Raw genomic sequence first — 18,766 nt, forward strand, 5'->3', positions numbered from 1 at the left:
GCAAACACATCCTAGACTGGTTGCAGGCATAGTATTTTAGATATGTCATGACATCTGGGCATATGAACTAAGTACAATCTTGAAATGGACTTCTAAGATCTCAGGTAGTTTTTGCAACTAGGTCCATGTATGGGGTGTATACATGAAGGTTCTGCGCATTGGGGCTTGTAACAGAGCTTTAAATCACTCACAGATTTGTGTTTTCAAACAAATCTGGTTTTGTGTCTGTAGCTCAAGCCCAGCTCTTCCGTTGCTACTTTTATATGATCTGATTTTTCAGATCAGAACTAAAGTTTTCTGGATGTATGAAAGAAATATTTATAAGTACAGCTGCAGGTAAAGGCCTTTTAAATATATACCTGCAACTGCAGTGGCTGAATCTGGCTAAAAATGTGATTTCGCAGAGAAAAAAGCATGAAGCCATTAAAAAATCAGTGCACACAATAGTGATCAATTGAGAAGAGAAAAATCTCAGGCGGGATTTTGTCTGATACTGCATCCTGACAGGGCAAAGCCACCCATACCAATGGGAAAAAGTAGACAAGAGGTCGTACTCACAGAGTTGCAGCCTCACCAGTATGTTATATGCCTCTTTGGGAACGTAGATGTTAGCAGGAAAGACTGGTGCAGGAATGGATGAAATGGGACTACATCTACAGGAAAAGTACAGGAAAAATGAGGACAGTCTTCCTGCTCCTGCAGGACACTTGCCATGAGGACAGGCTATGAAGCTCTGGGCCAGGGGAGGGAGATGAATACAACAACCCTCTGAACAGGGAGGGATTCACAAGCTCTGATACCTTTAGCTTAGTTGGAGTGTGGACCTGGTGGTGTGGAAAGAGAAGATGCAAGACCTAAGAGGCCATGTCTGAGGGGCGGCAGTAAAATAAGAGGGTAGAAGTGGCAGATAAGCATCAGAATGTGGGTTTGGTGAAAAACCATGGAGGCCAGCTGGAGGAACCATGGGGAGAAAATCTAGGAGTCCAGGGGCAGATCCATCTCCATGGGGAGCTGTGATGGTAGTGTGGAGGTTTGAAGGGCTGCCAAAGGTTGCAGAAGGCAGAGGTGAGAGGAAGATCCAATAATGCCACACTGCCTCATGCATGAAAGGAAGACATTCACTTTGCTGCTGTACAGTAGTGAGGCAGTGGAGGCTGCTCGCAAGGCTGTGAGCCAGGATGGGGCATCCACAGCCAATGTATCGGGGGAGGAGGGAGGGATGAAGGCAATGAGAGATTGAAATGAAAAGAATAACACGATAGATCTGAGAACGCTTTCAGTCCCTGGAGAGAAGAGAAAGGAAATCAGTGCAGAAACCCCCAGAGCTGTGAGCTTGCGGGTGAGGGAAGCCAGGGCTGCTGCTAGAGGTGTCGGAGGAGTGTGGGAGGTGAGAGGAGTGAGGAGGAGTAAACATTTGGGTAAAGGCGTATCTTTCTGTCCCAGGATTATCTGCTAAGCACAGCAGCACCAAACACATGTTTGCTGGGTCCCAGCTGCCCAGCAACCAGGCACCTGCAGCTGCGCTTCTCCAGCCTCGCTGCCTCTAGGAGAGGGGAGGGTGGTTTGAAGAAGGGTTTATTTGCTCTGTTGTGGTGTGGCAGAGGTTATGTGCAGCTTGGGGACTGCCAGAACAGCAAACTCTGGTGCAGGAGAGGAGGGACCAGCACTCCAATCCTCTCTGAAAGCCAAACCCATATTCATTTTTTCCCCCTGGGATTTCTGAAGCTACCAGGGAGAGGAGGGTGTGTTTGTGGTTGCAGTGTGGCTATGTGGAAAGCTGTGTGCTACACTGTTTAAGGCCCATTTGAATAACTCAACTTTTCAGTTTGATTTGAGCCAAAGCTTTTCTCTTTTTCTTGCTGAAATAATCAAACATGTGAAATTGTTTCAGCTTTTTTCCTTGGCACACGGCTTTAGCAATACGAATGCAATGGCTTTTCTCTAGGCACCGCTCCAGGACAGAGAAAAGGAGGTGGAAGGCTTACTTCTTGCCCAGTGGTGAATACTCTGTTTTCAGACGTGAGTGACCAGATTTGCACCATTTCCTGAGACAGATGTGACCCGTGTCCTCCCTGGACAGGGCAGCCCTGAGCAGTAGGCGTTAGAGGGAAGGGGAAAGGTTCCTCATGCACACCCAGTGTTGCTGCCTTGCCTTATTTTAAAGCCTTGACAAAGTCACTAGACTTGGAGTCCATGACTATTAGTCTCAGTTCTGGTGATTAGGATATTCACTAATTAATGGAGACAACTGAGCTTTGGTAACAGTTCCCATGATCAGACAATGGGAATGATCTCAGGCAACAGAGAGGAAGGGAATCTCGTCTGACAGTGACAACAAGGTCTGCAGCATCATTTCCAGGTCCCCCAGAAGAAAAGAGTTGGGAGGATTTGAGTGTCAGTCTCATGTGGGCACTGAGTCCCTTGCTAGTGCACCAGGAGCAGAATTGCCATGCATGAACACTTGTGTCCTACCGCTTCCTGAAAGATAAATAAATTGTTTTTTCATGCTAGAAATACTTCTAATTACTTCCAATTCACATGCATTCATCAGGGGGTATAAACTTCTTGGTCTCAGCATACTTGCAGAGACTTCAGATCTAGTGTTAGTTCCTTGTGCCAATGATGCTGTAGCCTGCAATTATCTCCTTATCCAGGAAGCTGGGTTTGGGCTTCATAGCTATAATGGCAACTAAAGCCTGGAAATCAGATCATCTCAGGAGGCAAAACCACCCCATTAGTTGGCTGCCATATGTTACATTCACAAGGGAAGAACCTGGCTTTGAAAGAAGAAAACTTTTTTACCTTATTACTCTGTTAAAGCCTAAAAGTTTGCAAAAATACATGGTAGAGTTAGTTAGTCATTATAAAAGTTTTCTTCGGTTTTGCAGTATCTGAATGGTAGATTTCTCAGAAACATTTACAATGGTCAGGAAATGTAAAAATGGAGAACACATGAACTTGCAGTCATGGGAAAACCCTCCCCCTGTCTGCTTGGTAGCTGGTACATAGCAATGAATGCAAACGGATGTATGTGTGTTTAAACTTGTCTTTTCCACTTCTGTCTAGTAAACTAATTGATGGGAAAAAAAAAAGAAACAATTTTATTATTTCATATTTGTGGCTGACTCAGTTAATTTAGGTTTTGTTGATATTTAATGATTCAGGATGGTTGTTAATATTGTTTCATTATTACTAAGTAGTTCAGAGCCTGGGCTCAGTCTGTGCCTTTATTAATTATTGTTAAATTTAAAGGAATTAAATGTGGGAAGTGAGGAAAAGGCAGCATTCCCTGCAGCAAGATTCCTGTCTCTTTCTAACCATTTATTGTATGTTTATTTGCCTTTTCATTTTCCCATGTTGATGTCAATATAAAAGGAAAAAAAGATTGCTGAAACTGAGGGATTTTAGCCTTTGATGTATAAGGATTAGAGCCAGTAAACACACTAAAGACTTCCTAGTCTTATTTTGAAACCTTTCATCAACTTCAGCAGTAGCAGAATCTGGCTCCAAATGCATTTGGATTATGTGTGCTCCACAGGAAATGTTCAATATTTTGTGCAGCAAAGTTAAGAATCAAAATGTGCCTTGCTTTAACAGGAAAAGGGAATTTTCTTTGAAAACAAGAACCAGACTCTAGCTGCAGTTTCACTGGTGGGATGAACTGCAGTACAGGGTCCAGACCTTAGAGTTGCCAAATATTTGTCACTCCAAAGCCAGGTCTTTCCTCTAGCTCCTATTTCCAGATTTCCTGTCTTTTATATATATATATATGTACATGTACTCACACACACATTAATTTTTTAATTTTTATTTAGTGTTTTACAAATCCTCATTTCAAATGGACACTAAATGAAGTTTAAAATCTAAGGCTAGGGTCTTTATCTTGAATACCATGTGGATTGTTTCCATATCTTCATTATTTTTCTTCTTCTTGTTATGGTATTTGCTCCATATACCCCCAAGTCTTCCCCCTTTGTGGAAAATTTCTTTTAGTACTCTGGAAATAATGGGTCACAGGTGGATTGACTTGAGAAGGTTATGGAGAGCAGCTCTGTGGGCTTATCAGCTCAACCTGTGGGATGATGGTTTTGGCAGACTGTCCTGGGTTTCTCAGACTGCCCAATACAAACCAAACAGAATCTCTCTACAGCAGAGGGCATTTCTCTCATGGTAGGAGTTCCCAGAGGTCTTAACAACATGTAATTTGGTGATATCGGAATGTGAGGGTGGCTCTTGGGTCTTTGGCAGAGGGCTGCTGCAGGCAGGGACCATTCAATGCTCTGCGTGCTGAGGAGGCGGCTGGCTGCATGCACGGGTTTTGTCTTTGTCTCTGGTTAGTCCATTCCTGAGGTCAGGTGTGATTCCTGTTAACCATCTGAGCACTGGTGATTGTGGCACAGGTGTACATGAGTAAATAAAGAAGGTTACATTGCTGATACTCCTTAAGCTCTGTGCTGCTTATTTTTTCTCTATTTTTATTATCTTCACATTGGAACTTCTGTGCATCTGTTTTCTTGATGGAGAGGCTGTGGAGTCCAGCATGAACATGTGTTAGGGTAAGGGATGGCTTGGTGCCTCTCTGCCTTTGGGATCACTCCCAGTTCACCCAGGATTGTACTGCTGGATGGCTCTATCTGTAATGGCACAAACTCAGACCAGTGCAGGAGATTTTTGCATCTCAGCTCTCTCCCCCCAGCTTTGTTCCCCAACTCTCCCTCCATGCACACTCCTCGTGCTGCTCATGGCCAAAAGCTTCATGATAACACACAAATATCTGTAGCCAAGACCTTATTCTTCACACCTATGAACTCCCAAGTGCCCAAAATTCTGTGAATTTTATAAGAACTTAGTATCAAAACTGGATCTTCAGTTTTATGAGCAGTTTCTTGCCACTGAGATACGATGTTTCTCAAAAATTTGTGGCATACTTTGTTATTACTGATTCTAAGAAAAGCCTGATGAAGGCAGGCAGACTTTCTTCTGGTTATAAAAAGCTGAAAGAATCACTGATCACTTCACATAGTTTACAAAAAAACACACCTCAGATTCTGCCTCTTCTCTATGACCTGTTCAGACACCTCTCTGCTGAACCAATGCAGGCAGCCTACATGTAGTAGTTAGGGTTTTTTAATGATTCATGTCTGTCTGAGCCCTAAAATCACTGTTCGGTCATTATTCAGACTTTACTCAGGGGTAATTCCCATTGCATGGTGGTGTATCTCTGGCAGCTGTTAAAACTCCTGGCTTTGATGTGTTTTCCTTTTGCTTTGTGACAGCACCATCCTCTCAGCTGAAGTGACTCCCAGTATTGGTGCTTCCATTTTCTTACGTTGAATTGGTTTGAGCTAAATGCTTAAGAGTTGTGCTTTCTCAGAAAGACACTCTGCAACTCCTACCTGTAGTTTAATGACTACGAACTACAGCAACCAGGAGCAGATGCATGAACATAGAATGAATTCTTGCTTTTCCCCTTTCTTACTTTTAGGTATGGGAAAATCCTCTCCTACAACCTGCGTTGGTGACCACAGAAATACAGTGTTTCTGGTCATGGAAGCAAATGGTTTTTATTTTGGAAATGGGTGGAGAAAGCTGCAGCTTTAAAGAAGTGTCTTCCTGCTCCCTTCTCTGTCAAGCCCTCACTTCCCCACTCCTCTCTTTCTGCAGAACTTTCGGGAACTCTGAATGGAATAGCAGCTAATGGCTTTTTTTGCTTTCTTTGTACAATTTCAGTAGCCATCGTATAGGCATTACTAGCTTGCAGCCCAACGGCCCAAGTCAAGAGTGAGGGTGGGAAGTGGAAATCTATGTTCCAGCTTTGCCAGGTGTCTCCAGCCAGATCAGACTGTCTGTACATCCTATTTCCGTGTTTGAAATGAGTGAAAATAGACAGCTCTATCCTGCAAGTCTATTCTGAAGCTTTATTTACTTCAAATCTTCAGGCAAAAAACAATGCATAGAGACAAACAATTTTTTTCTGCATGTTTCTCTTTGCCTGATTTTTGGAAGAAAATTCCAAACTTGCCTGGTTCCTGCTGTTCCAAGCCTTGCTGACAGTAGGAAAGTTTTGTCCCTAAACTATAAATGCATAATTCTACTAACAAGAGCTATTACTGTGACAACAGAAACAACAACGTGATAACACAGCCAGTGGAAATCCCCTCCAACATTATAAAACATCATAGCAAGTTTAGTGGTGGGGTAGCTCCAGTGCACCGCTGGACCCTACTGCCATGGTCTTGTTGGGTTAAAAGACAATAGAACAAAACCCAATTACAACCCTTCCATAGCTGTGTTGAGTAAACTTCAATGGGCAGAGCACAACTTAAGCAGAGAGTATCATACTCTTTCTGTTGTTGTGACTCTGGGGATTTTGGGTGTGAAGAGGTGTGGTCCCTGATTGGCAGGACATGGCTGGCAAAAGCCTCAAGCACAGATACAGTTGTACCAGCCAAACCTGTGGATTTTGGTTGTGGGGCAAGGTGGGGCTGAAACAGACTCCACTGGTGAAATCTCAGTTTTAGCAATACCCTCTGCATCCCTAGTAGAAATACTTCTGCCATGCAGCTATCTCAGCCAAGCACTGAGGTGGGTTTGCTCAGGCAGCTGCAGAAGGGAGCTTTTTAGTACACAAAACATTTTGTCAGAGTAATGCCTATTTTCTTTCTTTTTAATTTTCCCAATCTGTTGCTGAGAGGCTGCTGCTGTAAGTCACAGCTGGGCAGGTAACCATCTGTTAATGAGTAATTCTTGTGTCTGATATTGGCATTGATCTGGTTCGTGTTTTGCAATGTAATGTCATCTCCTGAGTGGGCTTGCTTGAAGTTCCCTGTTATTGCTATACCGTGCTTTTAATTAGCTCCTGAAGGGAAAGAGATGAGAAACGTCTGGATGGTAAATCGTCTCTGATTATGAGCAACATTGGATCAGCTCCTCTGGAGGTGTTAAATGCTTGCTGAATACATTGGTGATCATTTCTAAGGGTTACGCACTTCGTAAACTCTTCACTCCCTGTGGTTTAGGGAGAGTATCTTTCTACATGGCATTCCCATCTACCCACAAAGACATTAATGATTAACAACGATAACAGCTCTGCTTACTTTGAAAACTAAAATACCCTAAAGTCAAGTAAATCACAGTCTCTTACAGAAGCTCATTGCTGATTCACCCTCCTGCCTCAGCCCAGCCTTGGAAGTTTCCCTCTGCCAGGCAAAACCTTTGTGAGAGGAGAGTGAAGATGAAAGTCTGTGCTCCTTTCACTGTTGTCTTAGCTCTGGCTCTGAGCAGTGACTGTGCAAGGATGGTAAGTCTGATTCTTCTGTTTTGGAGTGGCAGATCACCTATGTGCTGACTGGCAGGACAGTGTTGCCCTGGGGCTGGATGAGTGAAGCTGCTGACCAGACTGAAAGGAAGAATGCTTCAAATGAAAAACAACAGGGGTTTGCTAGATGAAGGCTCACAGCAGTGCTAAGTGGGGGGCCTGTATGAGAGCTGGTCCCATATGTATCTGCAGTTAAAGAAATTGCTTACATCCATGCCCTGCTAGGGAAGAAGAACAGGAGGGGAGGAAGGACCACATAAATTGGAATACTTTGAAAAAGCATCTCAGAAGTGTGTTGACACCAGCACGTACCTGCAGTAGCATGGAAGGAGAGGTGCTACCCCACCAGACTACTCTCTGGTAACTGAACATGCCAGCTTAGGTAACCATCTCCTTCTTTTCAAACCTCTCCGTTTTCATGCCATGGCCTCCAGTGTTTCCATTGTGTGCTTTGTGTCTCTTTTTGGGTATGTCTGTGAGGCACCTGCAGCACTGCTGAGCATGGCTGTGATGGTTTGACTTTGCTAGTCTGCTTAAACGCCACCACTGTCTGGCATCCACCATGGACTAGCAGCACAGTAATAGCCTGGGCCCTCAGTTGCGTGGCTTTGTGATTAGCTTTATTTCACTAGTTAAGTTGAAACTAGCTCAGATATAATTAAATGATGTTATAATCCTAATTATCCCAGTGAAGTATAGAAGTATCTCTTTAGATATTGCAGGTGGGAGCAGAGAGGAATATTTACACTGCCTAGGAAGTGATTGGTCCTGGCTAAAGCTGTTGAAGACTGCTCAGTGCTGGCAAAGTTACCATAGAGTGCAAAAACTGTTTCAGAACTGTTCAAGCCCTCCCTATATAACTTAGCAACAGATTTCTCTTATCCCTTACTTGTTATGTCCCCTATCCAGTTCTAGGTTCATGATGTGCTGCTTCTTTGAGTGCTTTTGTGATATGTCTATTTTGCTATAGTTCAGCTGTCAACACCTTAGCTGACAGCAGCACTTTATGTGTATTACCATTTTTTATTATTTCCTGTGGTTTAAAATCAGCTCAGCCCAGCAATCCTTGCTTGCTGATCAGCACACCCAAATAAAGCAGGGGTTGCTTTTTTAACTAGTTTCCCGGGGGGTTACAGCTTAATGGCAGGAAAAGTCAAATGCTGGGATGTAATTTGTAACTGTGAACTGGCTCCAGAATGCATGTATGCTTCCTGCCGAGAGAAACAGGAGATGTGTCCCTTGGCAATACAAAGAAGCAGAGCTTTGGCCTTTTTTGTGCTGTGCTGGGTTTTCCTGGTTTAACAGAGATGTTTCACCAGCCAGTCTTTACCCACCCTCTTTCACCAGGCTGTGCCCCAGCAAAAATCACACACAAATGAGATTTACAGAAGCATTGGGAGAAATACAATTTCCAGGGCACCCTGGAAAGCACGTTTGTCCCTATAGGATGGCTCCCAGAGTGAATTTGTGTCTACAATCCACATTATTTTTTTTCTCTTTGTAGCACCACAAATCTGGAGCAGGAAGAGGCTCAAAACATGAGTTCGCTCACCCACAAGGTACAAAGTCAAATCCAATAGGTTTCATGACAGTAAGAATGATATGCCTGTCTGTATCCATGCTGTGCAAGTCAGTAGTAAGCCTGTCTTTGTTTCAACATGAATAAGGATTATGGAATGGTTATGCCAATATTAATTTCTGTGTAGAGAGGAATTTGGGAGTAGCTCAGGAATCTCAGGTAATTTTCCTTCAGACGCAGATTAATGGGAAGGTGCTGATGGGATTTAAGTTTGTCTGAGCGTGGCTTATATTCACTCATAACATAGTGTGGCTGTAGATGTGCAACTCCCTTTATTTTAATCAGAGCTGCGTCTGCCCTGTGACTTTAAAGTGCATAAACTCTTTGTATGTGTAGGTTCAATTCCTACAGCAGCTCTTGATCTCTTGGTGAGAGAAGGTTTTGAGCCCTATGCAATTTGCTGGGTTGCATTTGTTTTGAAGGCACCAAACAATCAGGCATCCTGTCTGGTTAGGCTGTACGTGGGCATTGCAGACTTCCATTTTTAAAGCTTTTATTGTCCTGAGCTTTTTCTGTTAAAGATTACATGAATTGGGCTGCTAGTGGTGCCTTTATAGCTTAGAACAGTCTTTAATGGCCTTTGGGATGCAATATGTCTTCTGAAAGACGATGCATTTCCGCAACTCTCCTAACTCATTATAATGAGCAGTATCAGAGAAGGTAAATCTGAACATTTGCTTAATTAGTTCAGACAATGAAAACCAGGCTTGACAAGGGGATAACAGAGGGGTTGGCAGTAGCTGTTTCTCACTGACAGATAAGGGATGGTTAGGGCAGACGGAGTGATCATAATTCCAACTGATTAGGAAGGGTTTGTATAAAAGGAATAAGTTAGTTTTTCCATAATGCTAATAACTGGCCCAGCAGCTCGTTGAGATGACAAGTCTGGTCTCATGAGGGTTAACAGATACCTCAGAGGTGTGCAGGAGACCCAGCCATCATGGAAGGGGTAAGGTCAGGACAAGAAGCAGTCATGCATCGTCACTGAGAAATGGAAATGCACTGTGCTGCCAGCTCAGTTGTACGCTCCGCGTACATTTCTCTCCAGCGGCAGTGGTTGGCTTCCCCTTCACACTCTCGGCTCTCAGAAGTGATTGCTTTTAGTTTAATGGTTAAATAAGCTCTGACAGTTTTCCATTGTCTCTTTTATCTTCAGTCTGTCTCATTCTCCAGACTCATGTTGAAGGATTTTTTTCTGCTAGGCTCCCACCACCCTTCCTTAGACTGCCACCACTGATGTAGTGAACATGAAACTTGTCCTTTTTAGACACTGGTCTCATTGATTTCTCCCCACTTATAAGGGATCTCCTTATCCCAAAGGGAAGGTGGTATGATCAAAACTATCTGTCTTCACCCAACCTTTAAAACCTTCTTTCTCCTTACTGTTCCTATTTCAATCTGTACAGTCTGGTTCCTTAATTGTCTTAAACAGATGTTGCAATGTGATATGGAACCTGAAAGGATGCTACTTTGGAAATCAATTTAATATGCTGTTATGATACTACATAATTAGAAATGATAATTGCAATTAATGAATATAATTGGCATTTGCTGTACCAGAAATTGCAATATATTTTGAGCTGAATCGATCTGAGATCTTTATTCTACTGCAGAGCCCATTAATCTTTTTTGATTCGGTCATTATGTGGGATTTTAAGCCCCTTCTTATGCACTAGAAATTGCAGAGGCAAAAGTCCAAAGTGCAGCTGAAAATGTGACGATTTCTATCTTCATAATTTCAAGTAATAACATGTAATGTACGTACCTGTGGGTTGGTGTTCGGCTGCATGATGAGTTTTTATTCTTGTATTTCAGTGTTTACGGAGGATGGAAATTTATGCACATTTCCTTTCCGGTACGGTGGAAGGTTTTATCACTCGTGTTTATCAAATCTATTTTCCCGAAAGAAATGGTAAGTTAACATTGCTCATAAATGAAGACAGCATTCAAAGAAAAATGTCATCCTTTTAGTTCTTTAATCTTGCTTTTAAAATAATTAACTTGAGCTTAATGTTGTGCCCAAGGAGAACCATACATTTCTCTTGCTTACAGTCATGGCCTTTGGGTCAAGTTTGTGCTCAGAGGGGAGGGAACCCAGCGATGGGGTCTCCAGGGCCACAGAAAGCTCAAGAATCCTGGAAATGTTTCCTTCTTAGCCTTCATATTGGAATTACAAATTACATGAGTGGGAAGAGCTTGTACAGAAAGGGCAGGACTGATGAAATGACCTGAGAGAAACTCTCTGATGAGGGAGAAAGGAGAGATAGAGACATCTGTAAGAGATGACACTTGGTTAAGGAATTGCTTGATTTGTGTAGGTCACACTGGTACTGCTGCAGAGACCATCTGATTTTTGAGGAAAGTTGTTTGGTTTTTTTCCTCCATGTCTCTAATTTCTATCCACATTGGCACCAGGCCCCTTTTGGACAGTGTAGTACTAAGTGGTGAGGTATTACTCCTGTTTGTTGGGTAATGATTTATTCTACTAGTGTGTTTAAGGTCAGGCCTCCTTATACTGGGCAAAGGTTATTCTTTTACATGCTCAGAAGTTGTTAAAAGCATTCCTTATTCAGTTTGGGGTAGGGGCGGTCAAGTGGAAACCCTATTGAAGCAAGCACTGAATAAACAAGCCTAACTTTGCGGATGAACCTATCTAATGGGCATATATTAAGAGAAATCAAAGGCAACAAAGCATGGAATATATGGGTACCAGTAATGTGAAAATATACGCACAACTGAACTATGTGAAAGACATAATTGGATGTTTTCAGGGTGGAAATAATATTTTATGAGATTAATTTTACTTGCCCATGCAGGGCAGAAATCGCATTTTTTTATACTGGGATGTCTAATCTTTTTATGATCTGTGTCATCTTTCTGATGGCACATCTGTTTCAAGTGCTGGTGTAATGTAAACAACACAGAACATTACACAAATAAACATAGGGCTTCAGGCTAGGAGACCACTTCTGAATTTCCCCAACATCCATAGGTACAATCCAGATAAGAAAACCCTCCAGTAAAGAAGAATTCAAGAACACCTCAACTAAGGGAAGAGAACTGGAAAAATTTTCCATTGTGAATCCTCTCTCTGATGAACTGTAGTCACAAAGACCTTGACCTTTGGACCCACTTAATTTCATGCCATGTTTAAGATGGATCTTGTTAACACATGACACTATGTACTTGTTTTTAGACAGTTGGGTGACAGAAATGAAAAAAGAAAAAGGAAAACCTGTGAATGGCTGGATCCAAGGTTAGAGCACACTTCAGAGCTGACCTTGGACAACTTGCTTTCCTGATTCTGATTTTTAAAAGCCATTTACTAGTGGGGACACAAGGAGGAGAACAGCTGGAGCTGTTTGGTTTTGACAGGCCATTTCACCCCATGGCTGGCCTGGCCGGTGTTTACTCTTTTTTCATAAACTAAAAGCAACCTAATGTGTGACTTCAGGCATAGAGATGCCAGAAAAGAGCCCTGAATAGCCATTGGGAAACTGCTCTATGCATTTTTGTGTGACTTGGCACTAGACCGTGCTGGACTGAAGTGGAATAACTGATCACAGGGGACCTGGCAGACAGCAGACAGGACAAGGTTTGTGTCTTTCTTGCTCCTGCCTGCCTGCAAGCTGCTAGTAAGGATGGAGATGACAGGAGGCTGGATGTAACCTGCCTTTTTGGGAGCAAATGCAAGGAGACCAGAGCAGGAGAGTGCTAGATTATACACACACTTAATGGGTCCATGCTCATAGTCCTCAAGTCACACTTTAAGACAAGACTACAGGCAGGACTTTACAGTGTAAGCCAAAGCCTGCTCCAATAGGTTTTAATTTTGTTATATATTCTCTCATACTACATATGACGCAGATAGTATGTGCTAGCCCATCATATTAAGTTCAATAAAAAGATAGATAGTCCTGCAGCAGAAGGCATGTAAGAGCAGTGTCTGTCTTAATACAAAGCTGGATATCTCATTAATGAAAGCCACTCTGCTTATTCAGAGCTAAATGTGAAAGGCAATCAGACATGGCCTTGTCCATTTGTGACATTAAATATTTCAATATAAATCAGTCCTGACTGCAGAAACCTTTCCCTACCTTCTCTGAGAGCAATAAACAGGTTGTATCTTAATAAATATTTATTGAAAATATATGAAAGAAGACTAAATAATTGCAGTATTAAGTAACAAACTTCTTTTAACAGCATCCTGTACTGCATTTCCCTTTAATTATAATCTGTCTTCACAGATGAATTTCAATTTAGTGGCCTCTTACCAGGTAATAAAGATGTCATGTAAATTTGCCTTTTGTGTTGAAGAGAAAAAACTAGCTGGAACAGTTGCTAAAGCTCAAGGTATCTCCAGAAAGTCAAAGCAGTGTAGGGACAGACAAAATGGGGATGCAATTAACATGCATGAGAGCAAACAGGGCGGGTGGTCTGTACTGCAGCCAAGCTGTGGCTGCAGGGATGCTGTCAGTGCCTTGCCCCTGTGTCCCATGGTGGGATGGGTTCTCCTAGATCCTGCTCAAGAGGAATAGTAGGAGCAGACTTCGGTTCAGATTTTGGCTGTGAAGGTATTGGCGCGCACCTTGGAGATGCCTTATCCTGCACTTCAGTGCTGGATGAGGTCCCCATTGTGCCAGGTTGCAAGGGTGGGCTTAGGTTGGTACAGGAATAGCATGATCTTACCATCTTCTCTGGAATCAGGAAGATTGGATACTTTGGTCACAGATTGAAAACAGTGCAAAGGAGGGCTTTTTGGTCAGCTGGATTACAAAATGGAGAGTTTATGCCAGTCCTGGAAAGGAGAAGGAGATGTGGGTTGAGCTAGGAGATACCAAGCATCAGGCTCTGGATTTTTCTGGTGCTCGTGGTTGTTGCTCTGGTGCTGTCAGGCAAAGTCTGGCACCATCTGACCCATCTCTCATGGTCCGGACAACACCTAAAAAGGTCTGAGGGAACCTCCAGGCCTCGAACACTGTGAAAGCACCAGGTGTGATCTCAGTGCTCTTTCATTCCACTACTCTGCCTCTGGCCTGAGGCTTCGCTTGCTCTCCAAAATATCATATTATTAAGGCTCCCAATGCTTCTGATGGGTAAAATAACCTGCTTTCCATTTAACCTGCCTACCAGTTAAGCCTCATCTATGATATACCATTTATTCCTTCATTCCCATATTGTTTTCATAAGTTGATTTAAAATGTTGTTTAAATCAATCCCTGGTAGTGGGCTTCTATATTAGGAAGAAGTTCATCACTGTGAAGGTGGTGAGACACTGGCACAGGTTGCCCAGAGAAGTTGTGGCTGCCCCATCCCTGGCAGTGTTCAAGGCCAGGTTGGATGGGGCTTGGAGCAACCTGCTCTAGTGAAAAGTGTCCCTGCCCATGGCACGGTGATTGGTACTGGATGATCTTAAGGTCCCTTCCAACCCAAACCAGTCTGTGATTCTACGATTCTATGCCTTTTCTGGTGTAATTAATTCAGTACCCATGACTTCAAGTTTTCACTTCTTTATTAATATTTTTATGTAATGGGCTGACATAAAAACTTCTGTTATCTCATAAATTTAGAGAGTGGGCCCATTTACAAGTAACGCAAAGAAATAATAAGCCCATTTGGTTGCTCTGGCTGCTGGGGGTAACATCCCACAAAACTGAAATGTCATCACATTTTTGATAAGCCTTTCAACAAAGAAGACATTTTAAAAAGGAAAGGAGGGCGACCAGAGAAGTCGCTTTGAGGATGTGCTGAGCTTTTTCCAGACAGTGAGAAATACCTGGTGGAAAATACAAAAGGATTATGTGAATGTACTAGAAGCCTGGCACTGAGGAGACAGCCTGGCATCACAGGGGAGGACCAATTCTTTATAGTCACTGCAAGGCGAGAGGAAGGAAGGGACTGGTTGTGAAGAATTGGCGTGGGAGAACCAGTGGGTTGTGGAAAGCTAGTGGAAGAAGCCTCAGTCAGGGTCTCTGATAGCAAAAACATCTAAAAGGGAAAAAAATGAGTTCTCCATTTGCTTAGAACTTGGTTGCTGCTGTAAAGACTCCAGAGAGTATTAATTTGCATACAGATAGTTTTTTCTCCCTAATGATCAGAGTTTGCTTGCATTCTTTAGGCGTATACAAGACCTTTTCCATTTGCCTCTTCCACGCTGCGCAACGTAACACTGCTCTTCTAGATAATTAGATAATGTCAGTTAGAAAAGCTCAAAAAGTTTGGATTCTCCTTCCCCATCATGGCTGGCACAGTTCAGTCAAAGAGAGATTTGCCACCAATGAGACAAGAAGTGCTAAGAATCACTTTTAATGTACTCCTCACCTTAATCCTCATGCATAATAGACCATCCCTTGAAAAAAGCACAATCCACTTCCCAATGAAGGAACACAGAGAAATTTCCACCAACTCCCAGCAGAGTCGCAAGGGCCTTAGTGCCTGGGAAAAAACAGCCTCTTTAAGTACATGCTAAGTTAATCTGCACTAGACAAACAAGCACCTTTCTTTTTCTGCACCTTCTATAATTGAGGTCACCAAACTTAATATATGTGGCCTATTCAGATTCTCCATTGGAATGAAAGCATTTTTAATGCCACATAGCATCTAATTAAGAAGCAAAGTAGGGCAGGTAAAATGGTAGACGTGCTCTGCAATAAAATTTCAATCATCTAGCTTGTGACAACCTAGGGGGAAAAAATATCTCATAACACAACTGTTCAAGGTATGATAAAAACACACATAATGAAAATGGATTATCATCAGGCACATTAAATAGAGCAAACTCCCATTTCTTCCAATGCCATGTAGCTGATATTTATCATGCTGCATTAGAACTTGTTAGGGAAGATGTTTTGGTGCATAGCGCATTGGGACAGGATGTGGACCTCCAAGGTTCAGCCTCGGTTCACTCACACACTCACTGTGTGGCCTCAGGAAAGCCTGTAAGTCTACTTCTGCAAATGGAGAATTCAGCTTAATGGTCCTTGGAGTGCTGTGAGTCTTGGAGATAACAGACTGATGAGGGCAAGGAACATGCACGGATAAAGAGTTGTCAAAGTTTGTCTTGGTAGGATTCCCATGGGCAGTGTGGTGTGCAGGATTCAGCTCGCTGCTCTGCGAACAGGAGAGGTTTTATCTGTGCGTTTGGAAATCACCACCGTGTCAGTTATTTCCTGATTTCATCTGGCAAGTTAAAAAATAGGAATACTTTAGAGGAACTGAGTGCAAAATATGTTTGCTGCTGAAAGCCACGGAAAAGTCCCTCTATGGACAGTCTCTTGCCTCCACAGATTATTAAAGTAACTGAGTGGCATCAAAAATGGATTGGGTCCTGTTTTGCTTGTTTTGTAATGAATAAAGGAGACATTATTTATTTACTTTGGCTTTGGTTTTCATTTCTGTCTTGCATTTTCTAATTTTAGAAATGGTAAGAAGGTTGGGCTTTTCTGGAGGGTTCATTGGAGATTTCAGATCCTGCTTCCACGTCTCAATCTGTATTTAATTTGAGAGAAATGGGGCAGAGCATCTTTAACAAAAGAAAATTTATTTTCCCTCTGATGTTAAAAGAGTTTGAATGAAACAGATGCTAATTAGAAAAAAACCCCGAATTTCCAGGTTGACGAAGTTTGAAGGCCGTCTAGTTTCAGAGAAAACATCCAGGTTGTTTAAAGCTGCACTGAACTGCACTTTTTATTCTTTTCAGGTGTTCAACAACACATAACTATGACCGGGACAGGAGATGGGGACACTGTGCTTTGATGCCCAAAGACCACTTAGGTAAGGCAAACCATTGCTGAGTTGCTCCAAATAGCTGGCTCCTACTTTGTCACCTGCAGTAAGGAGGGGTGGTGCCTTCAGTGCCATTTTTATTTGATGTACACAGAGCAAGCCTTCACATTAAATGTTTCCAGGATCTCTCTGTGACTGTGCATAACCATAGCATGAGATTGTGAATACCACGCAGTCTTTAATTCATTTTCTGTTGACAAGTTTGAAGTCATGGAGAGAAATTATGGTAACATCAACACAGAAATCTGACCTCCTGCTGGAGTTGAGCAGAGAGGTGATCATCTTCTCCCTCGCAGCTTGGATGTGCCTTTTAGTTTTGCCTTCATTTAATCAGCTGTATTTTCTGTCTGACCAGTTAGTTTTTTAGAAGGTACAGAAACATTTCACTGCCTGTACAACACACAGCCATCACTTCCAGCTGTGCTTCCTTGAGATCTCACGGTAAAGATCAGACCTTCAAAAACGGACTTTCTTGGGCTTTGGGCTATATCAGAGAAGACAAAAGGACAGATGCATTCACAGCAGGAGTACTGAGGGACAATGGAAGGGTTACTTAGCTAAACAGTGCTATAACTTCATGTGGTCACCACACTCCAGTGCTGCAATTACTTCATTGCGGAAGTCTTGTCTAAAACAGGAAGCCAAGGTCTGTGGCAATTTCTCCTTTCTATGTAAGTCACTTCCATTGACATGCTGGGTGAAAGCACCACGTCCCAAGCATTTTAGTGGGGATCATGCATCCCTGTCCTCATCAGTGCCTTGATGGCTGGCCCATGCTTGTCTCTGTCTCCCCAGCTCCATGTTTCATAAGCTGGGTGCTGGGGAATCTCATTTTATAAAGAAAACATATATATAATTCTCAATTTATACAGTGACAGACCAGCATTGGAAAATCCGGTGTTGCACTGATCAGACTTGATGCCCTTGAGGTTTTTTTTGGATGTGTCTGAATGCTGATCCTGTTCCTCTTTTCTTAATCTAACTACTTTCAAATGTGACCTGTCTTCTTTAGTCTGTGGAATATGACCAGATGCCCTTAGATGTTCACTTCCCACTTTCAAACAAAGGGCATTTTCCACCATCCCTTTGCAGGGAGTTCTCCACCGTGTCAGGAGTCTCATTGCCAAGCTGACTGCAGCTTACTACAGCGCTTGAAAAGCCAGCGTTAGCTGAATCATGCTGACAGTCTAAAATTAAGCAGTGCACAGCATCATCGCTTTAAACTTAACAACTTTAAATTATTTTCCAGCTTGGCTTTAAAACAGATTAACAGTAGATCAGAGACAAATGACCTAACCTCAAAACAAGCAGCAATGTATGTGCCTTTGTAATGCAAGTATGTCAGACACGAATGTAGACTTTATAGACAGTTATGCTTACAAGAGTCAGGTTCATGAATGCCCTCCCGGAGCTTAAAATGTTGGGAGCTTTAACTAATGACCGCTTTAATCCTCCAGTGCAACGCTGTCATGGTGGTGGCTGGCTTTTCCAGGAGCTCTCCAAGCCTAGTGTTGCGTTTCTGGGGGTGCCTTGTGCCACCCCTGCCTCTCAATCTGCCCATCACCATCATGCTGCCAGCCCCACGTGCAGCCACCTCCAGTCTTTTTGAGCTTGTTGCCTCATTTTTGCCTATTACTCATCACAGCATTGGATAGGGTGGTTTGCAACAAGAAAGGCATCATGTCTGTCTGCCCCTTGCTGAGGTCAATATCCTCTGTCAACACATTTTAATGTCAGTGAGAGTACTGGTTTTTCTCCAGGAAAAAAAAAAAAGAAAAATGGAGTTACATGAGTGAGAGAGGAAAGGAAAGAGAAAAAAGGATGGGTTAGCTGGAAGAGATCACTGTTGGCTGATGCAAAGACAAGACTATTTCTGGAAGGATTAATAATTTTTTAAAAGAAATAAAAGAAATAAATTACCTGTTAATTTATTTAGAAACAGAAATCCACTTATATTTTTAAGAATCAAGCACCATATTTGGTAAATATTTAACAGATCGCCATCCAAGAGAAAAGATTTATGGTGAGGCTAAAAGGAAGGAGCAGCATAATAGCTGAAGGGAATTTCAAGCAAATGGGAGTAA

At 42.5% G+C, this 18,766-nt stretch overlaps 1 protein-coding gene across 1 annotated transcript in view; it reads left to right on the plus strand.

Annotated features, from left to right (window-relative positions):
* Positions 1-7,145: 7,145 nt before the first annotated feature.
* The window catches only part of HGFAC (HGF activator), a 43,361-nt gene continuing 31,740 nt past the window's right edge, over positions 7,146-18,766 (plus strand). Inside the window, exons 1-4 of the mRNA XM_030492801.1 lie at positions 7,146-7,300; positions 8,823-8,877; positions 10,713-10,809; positions 16,597-16,670. Of these exons, the coding sequence (XP_030348661.1) occupies positions 7,235-7,300; positions 8,823-8,877; positions 10,713-10,809; positions 16,597-16,670 (292 nt within the window). The 5' untranslated portion in view covers positions 7,146-7,234. The remainder of the gene's footprint in view (positions 7,301-8,822; positions 8,878-10,712; positions 10,810-16,596; positions 16,671-18,766) is intronic.

Source organism: Strigops habroptila, chromosome 7, assembly GCF_004027225.2.
Source record: "Strigops habroptila isolate Jane chromosome 7, bStrHab1.2.pri, whole genome shotgun sequence".
Classification (NCBI taxonomy): Eukaryota; Metazoa; Chordata; class Aves; order Psittaciformes; family Psittacidae; genus Strigops; species Strigops habroptila.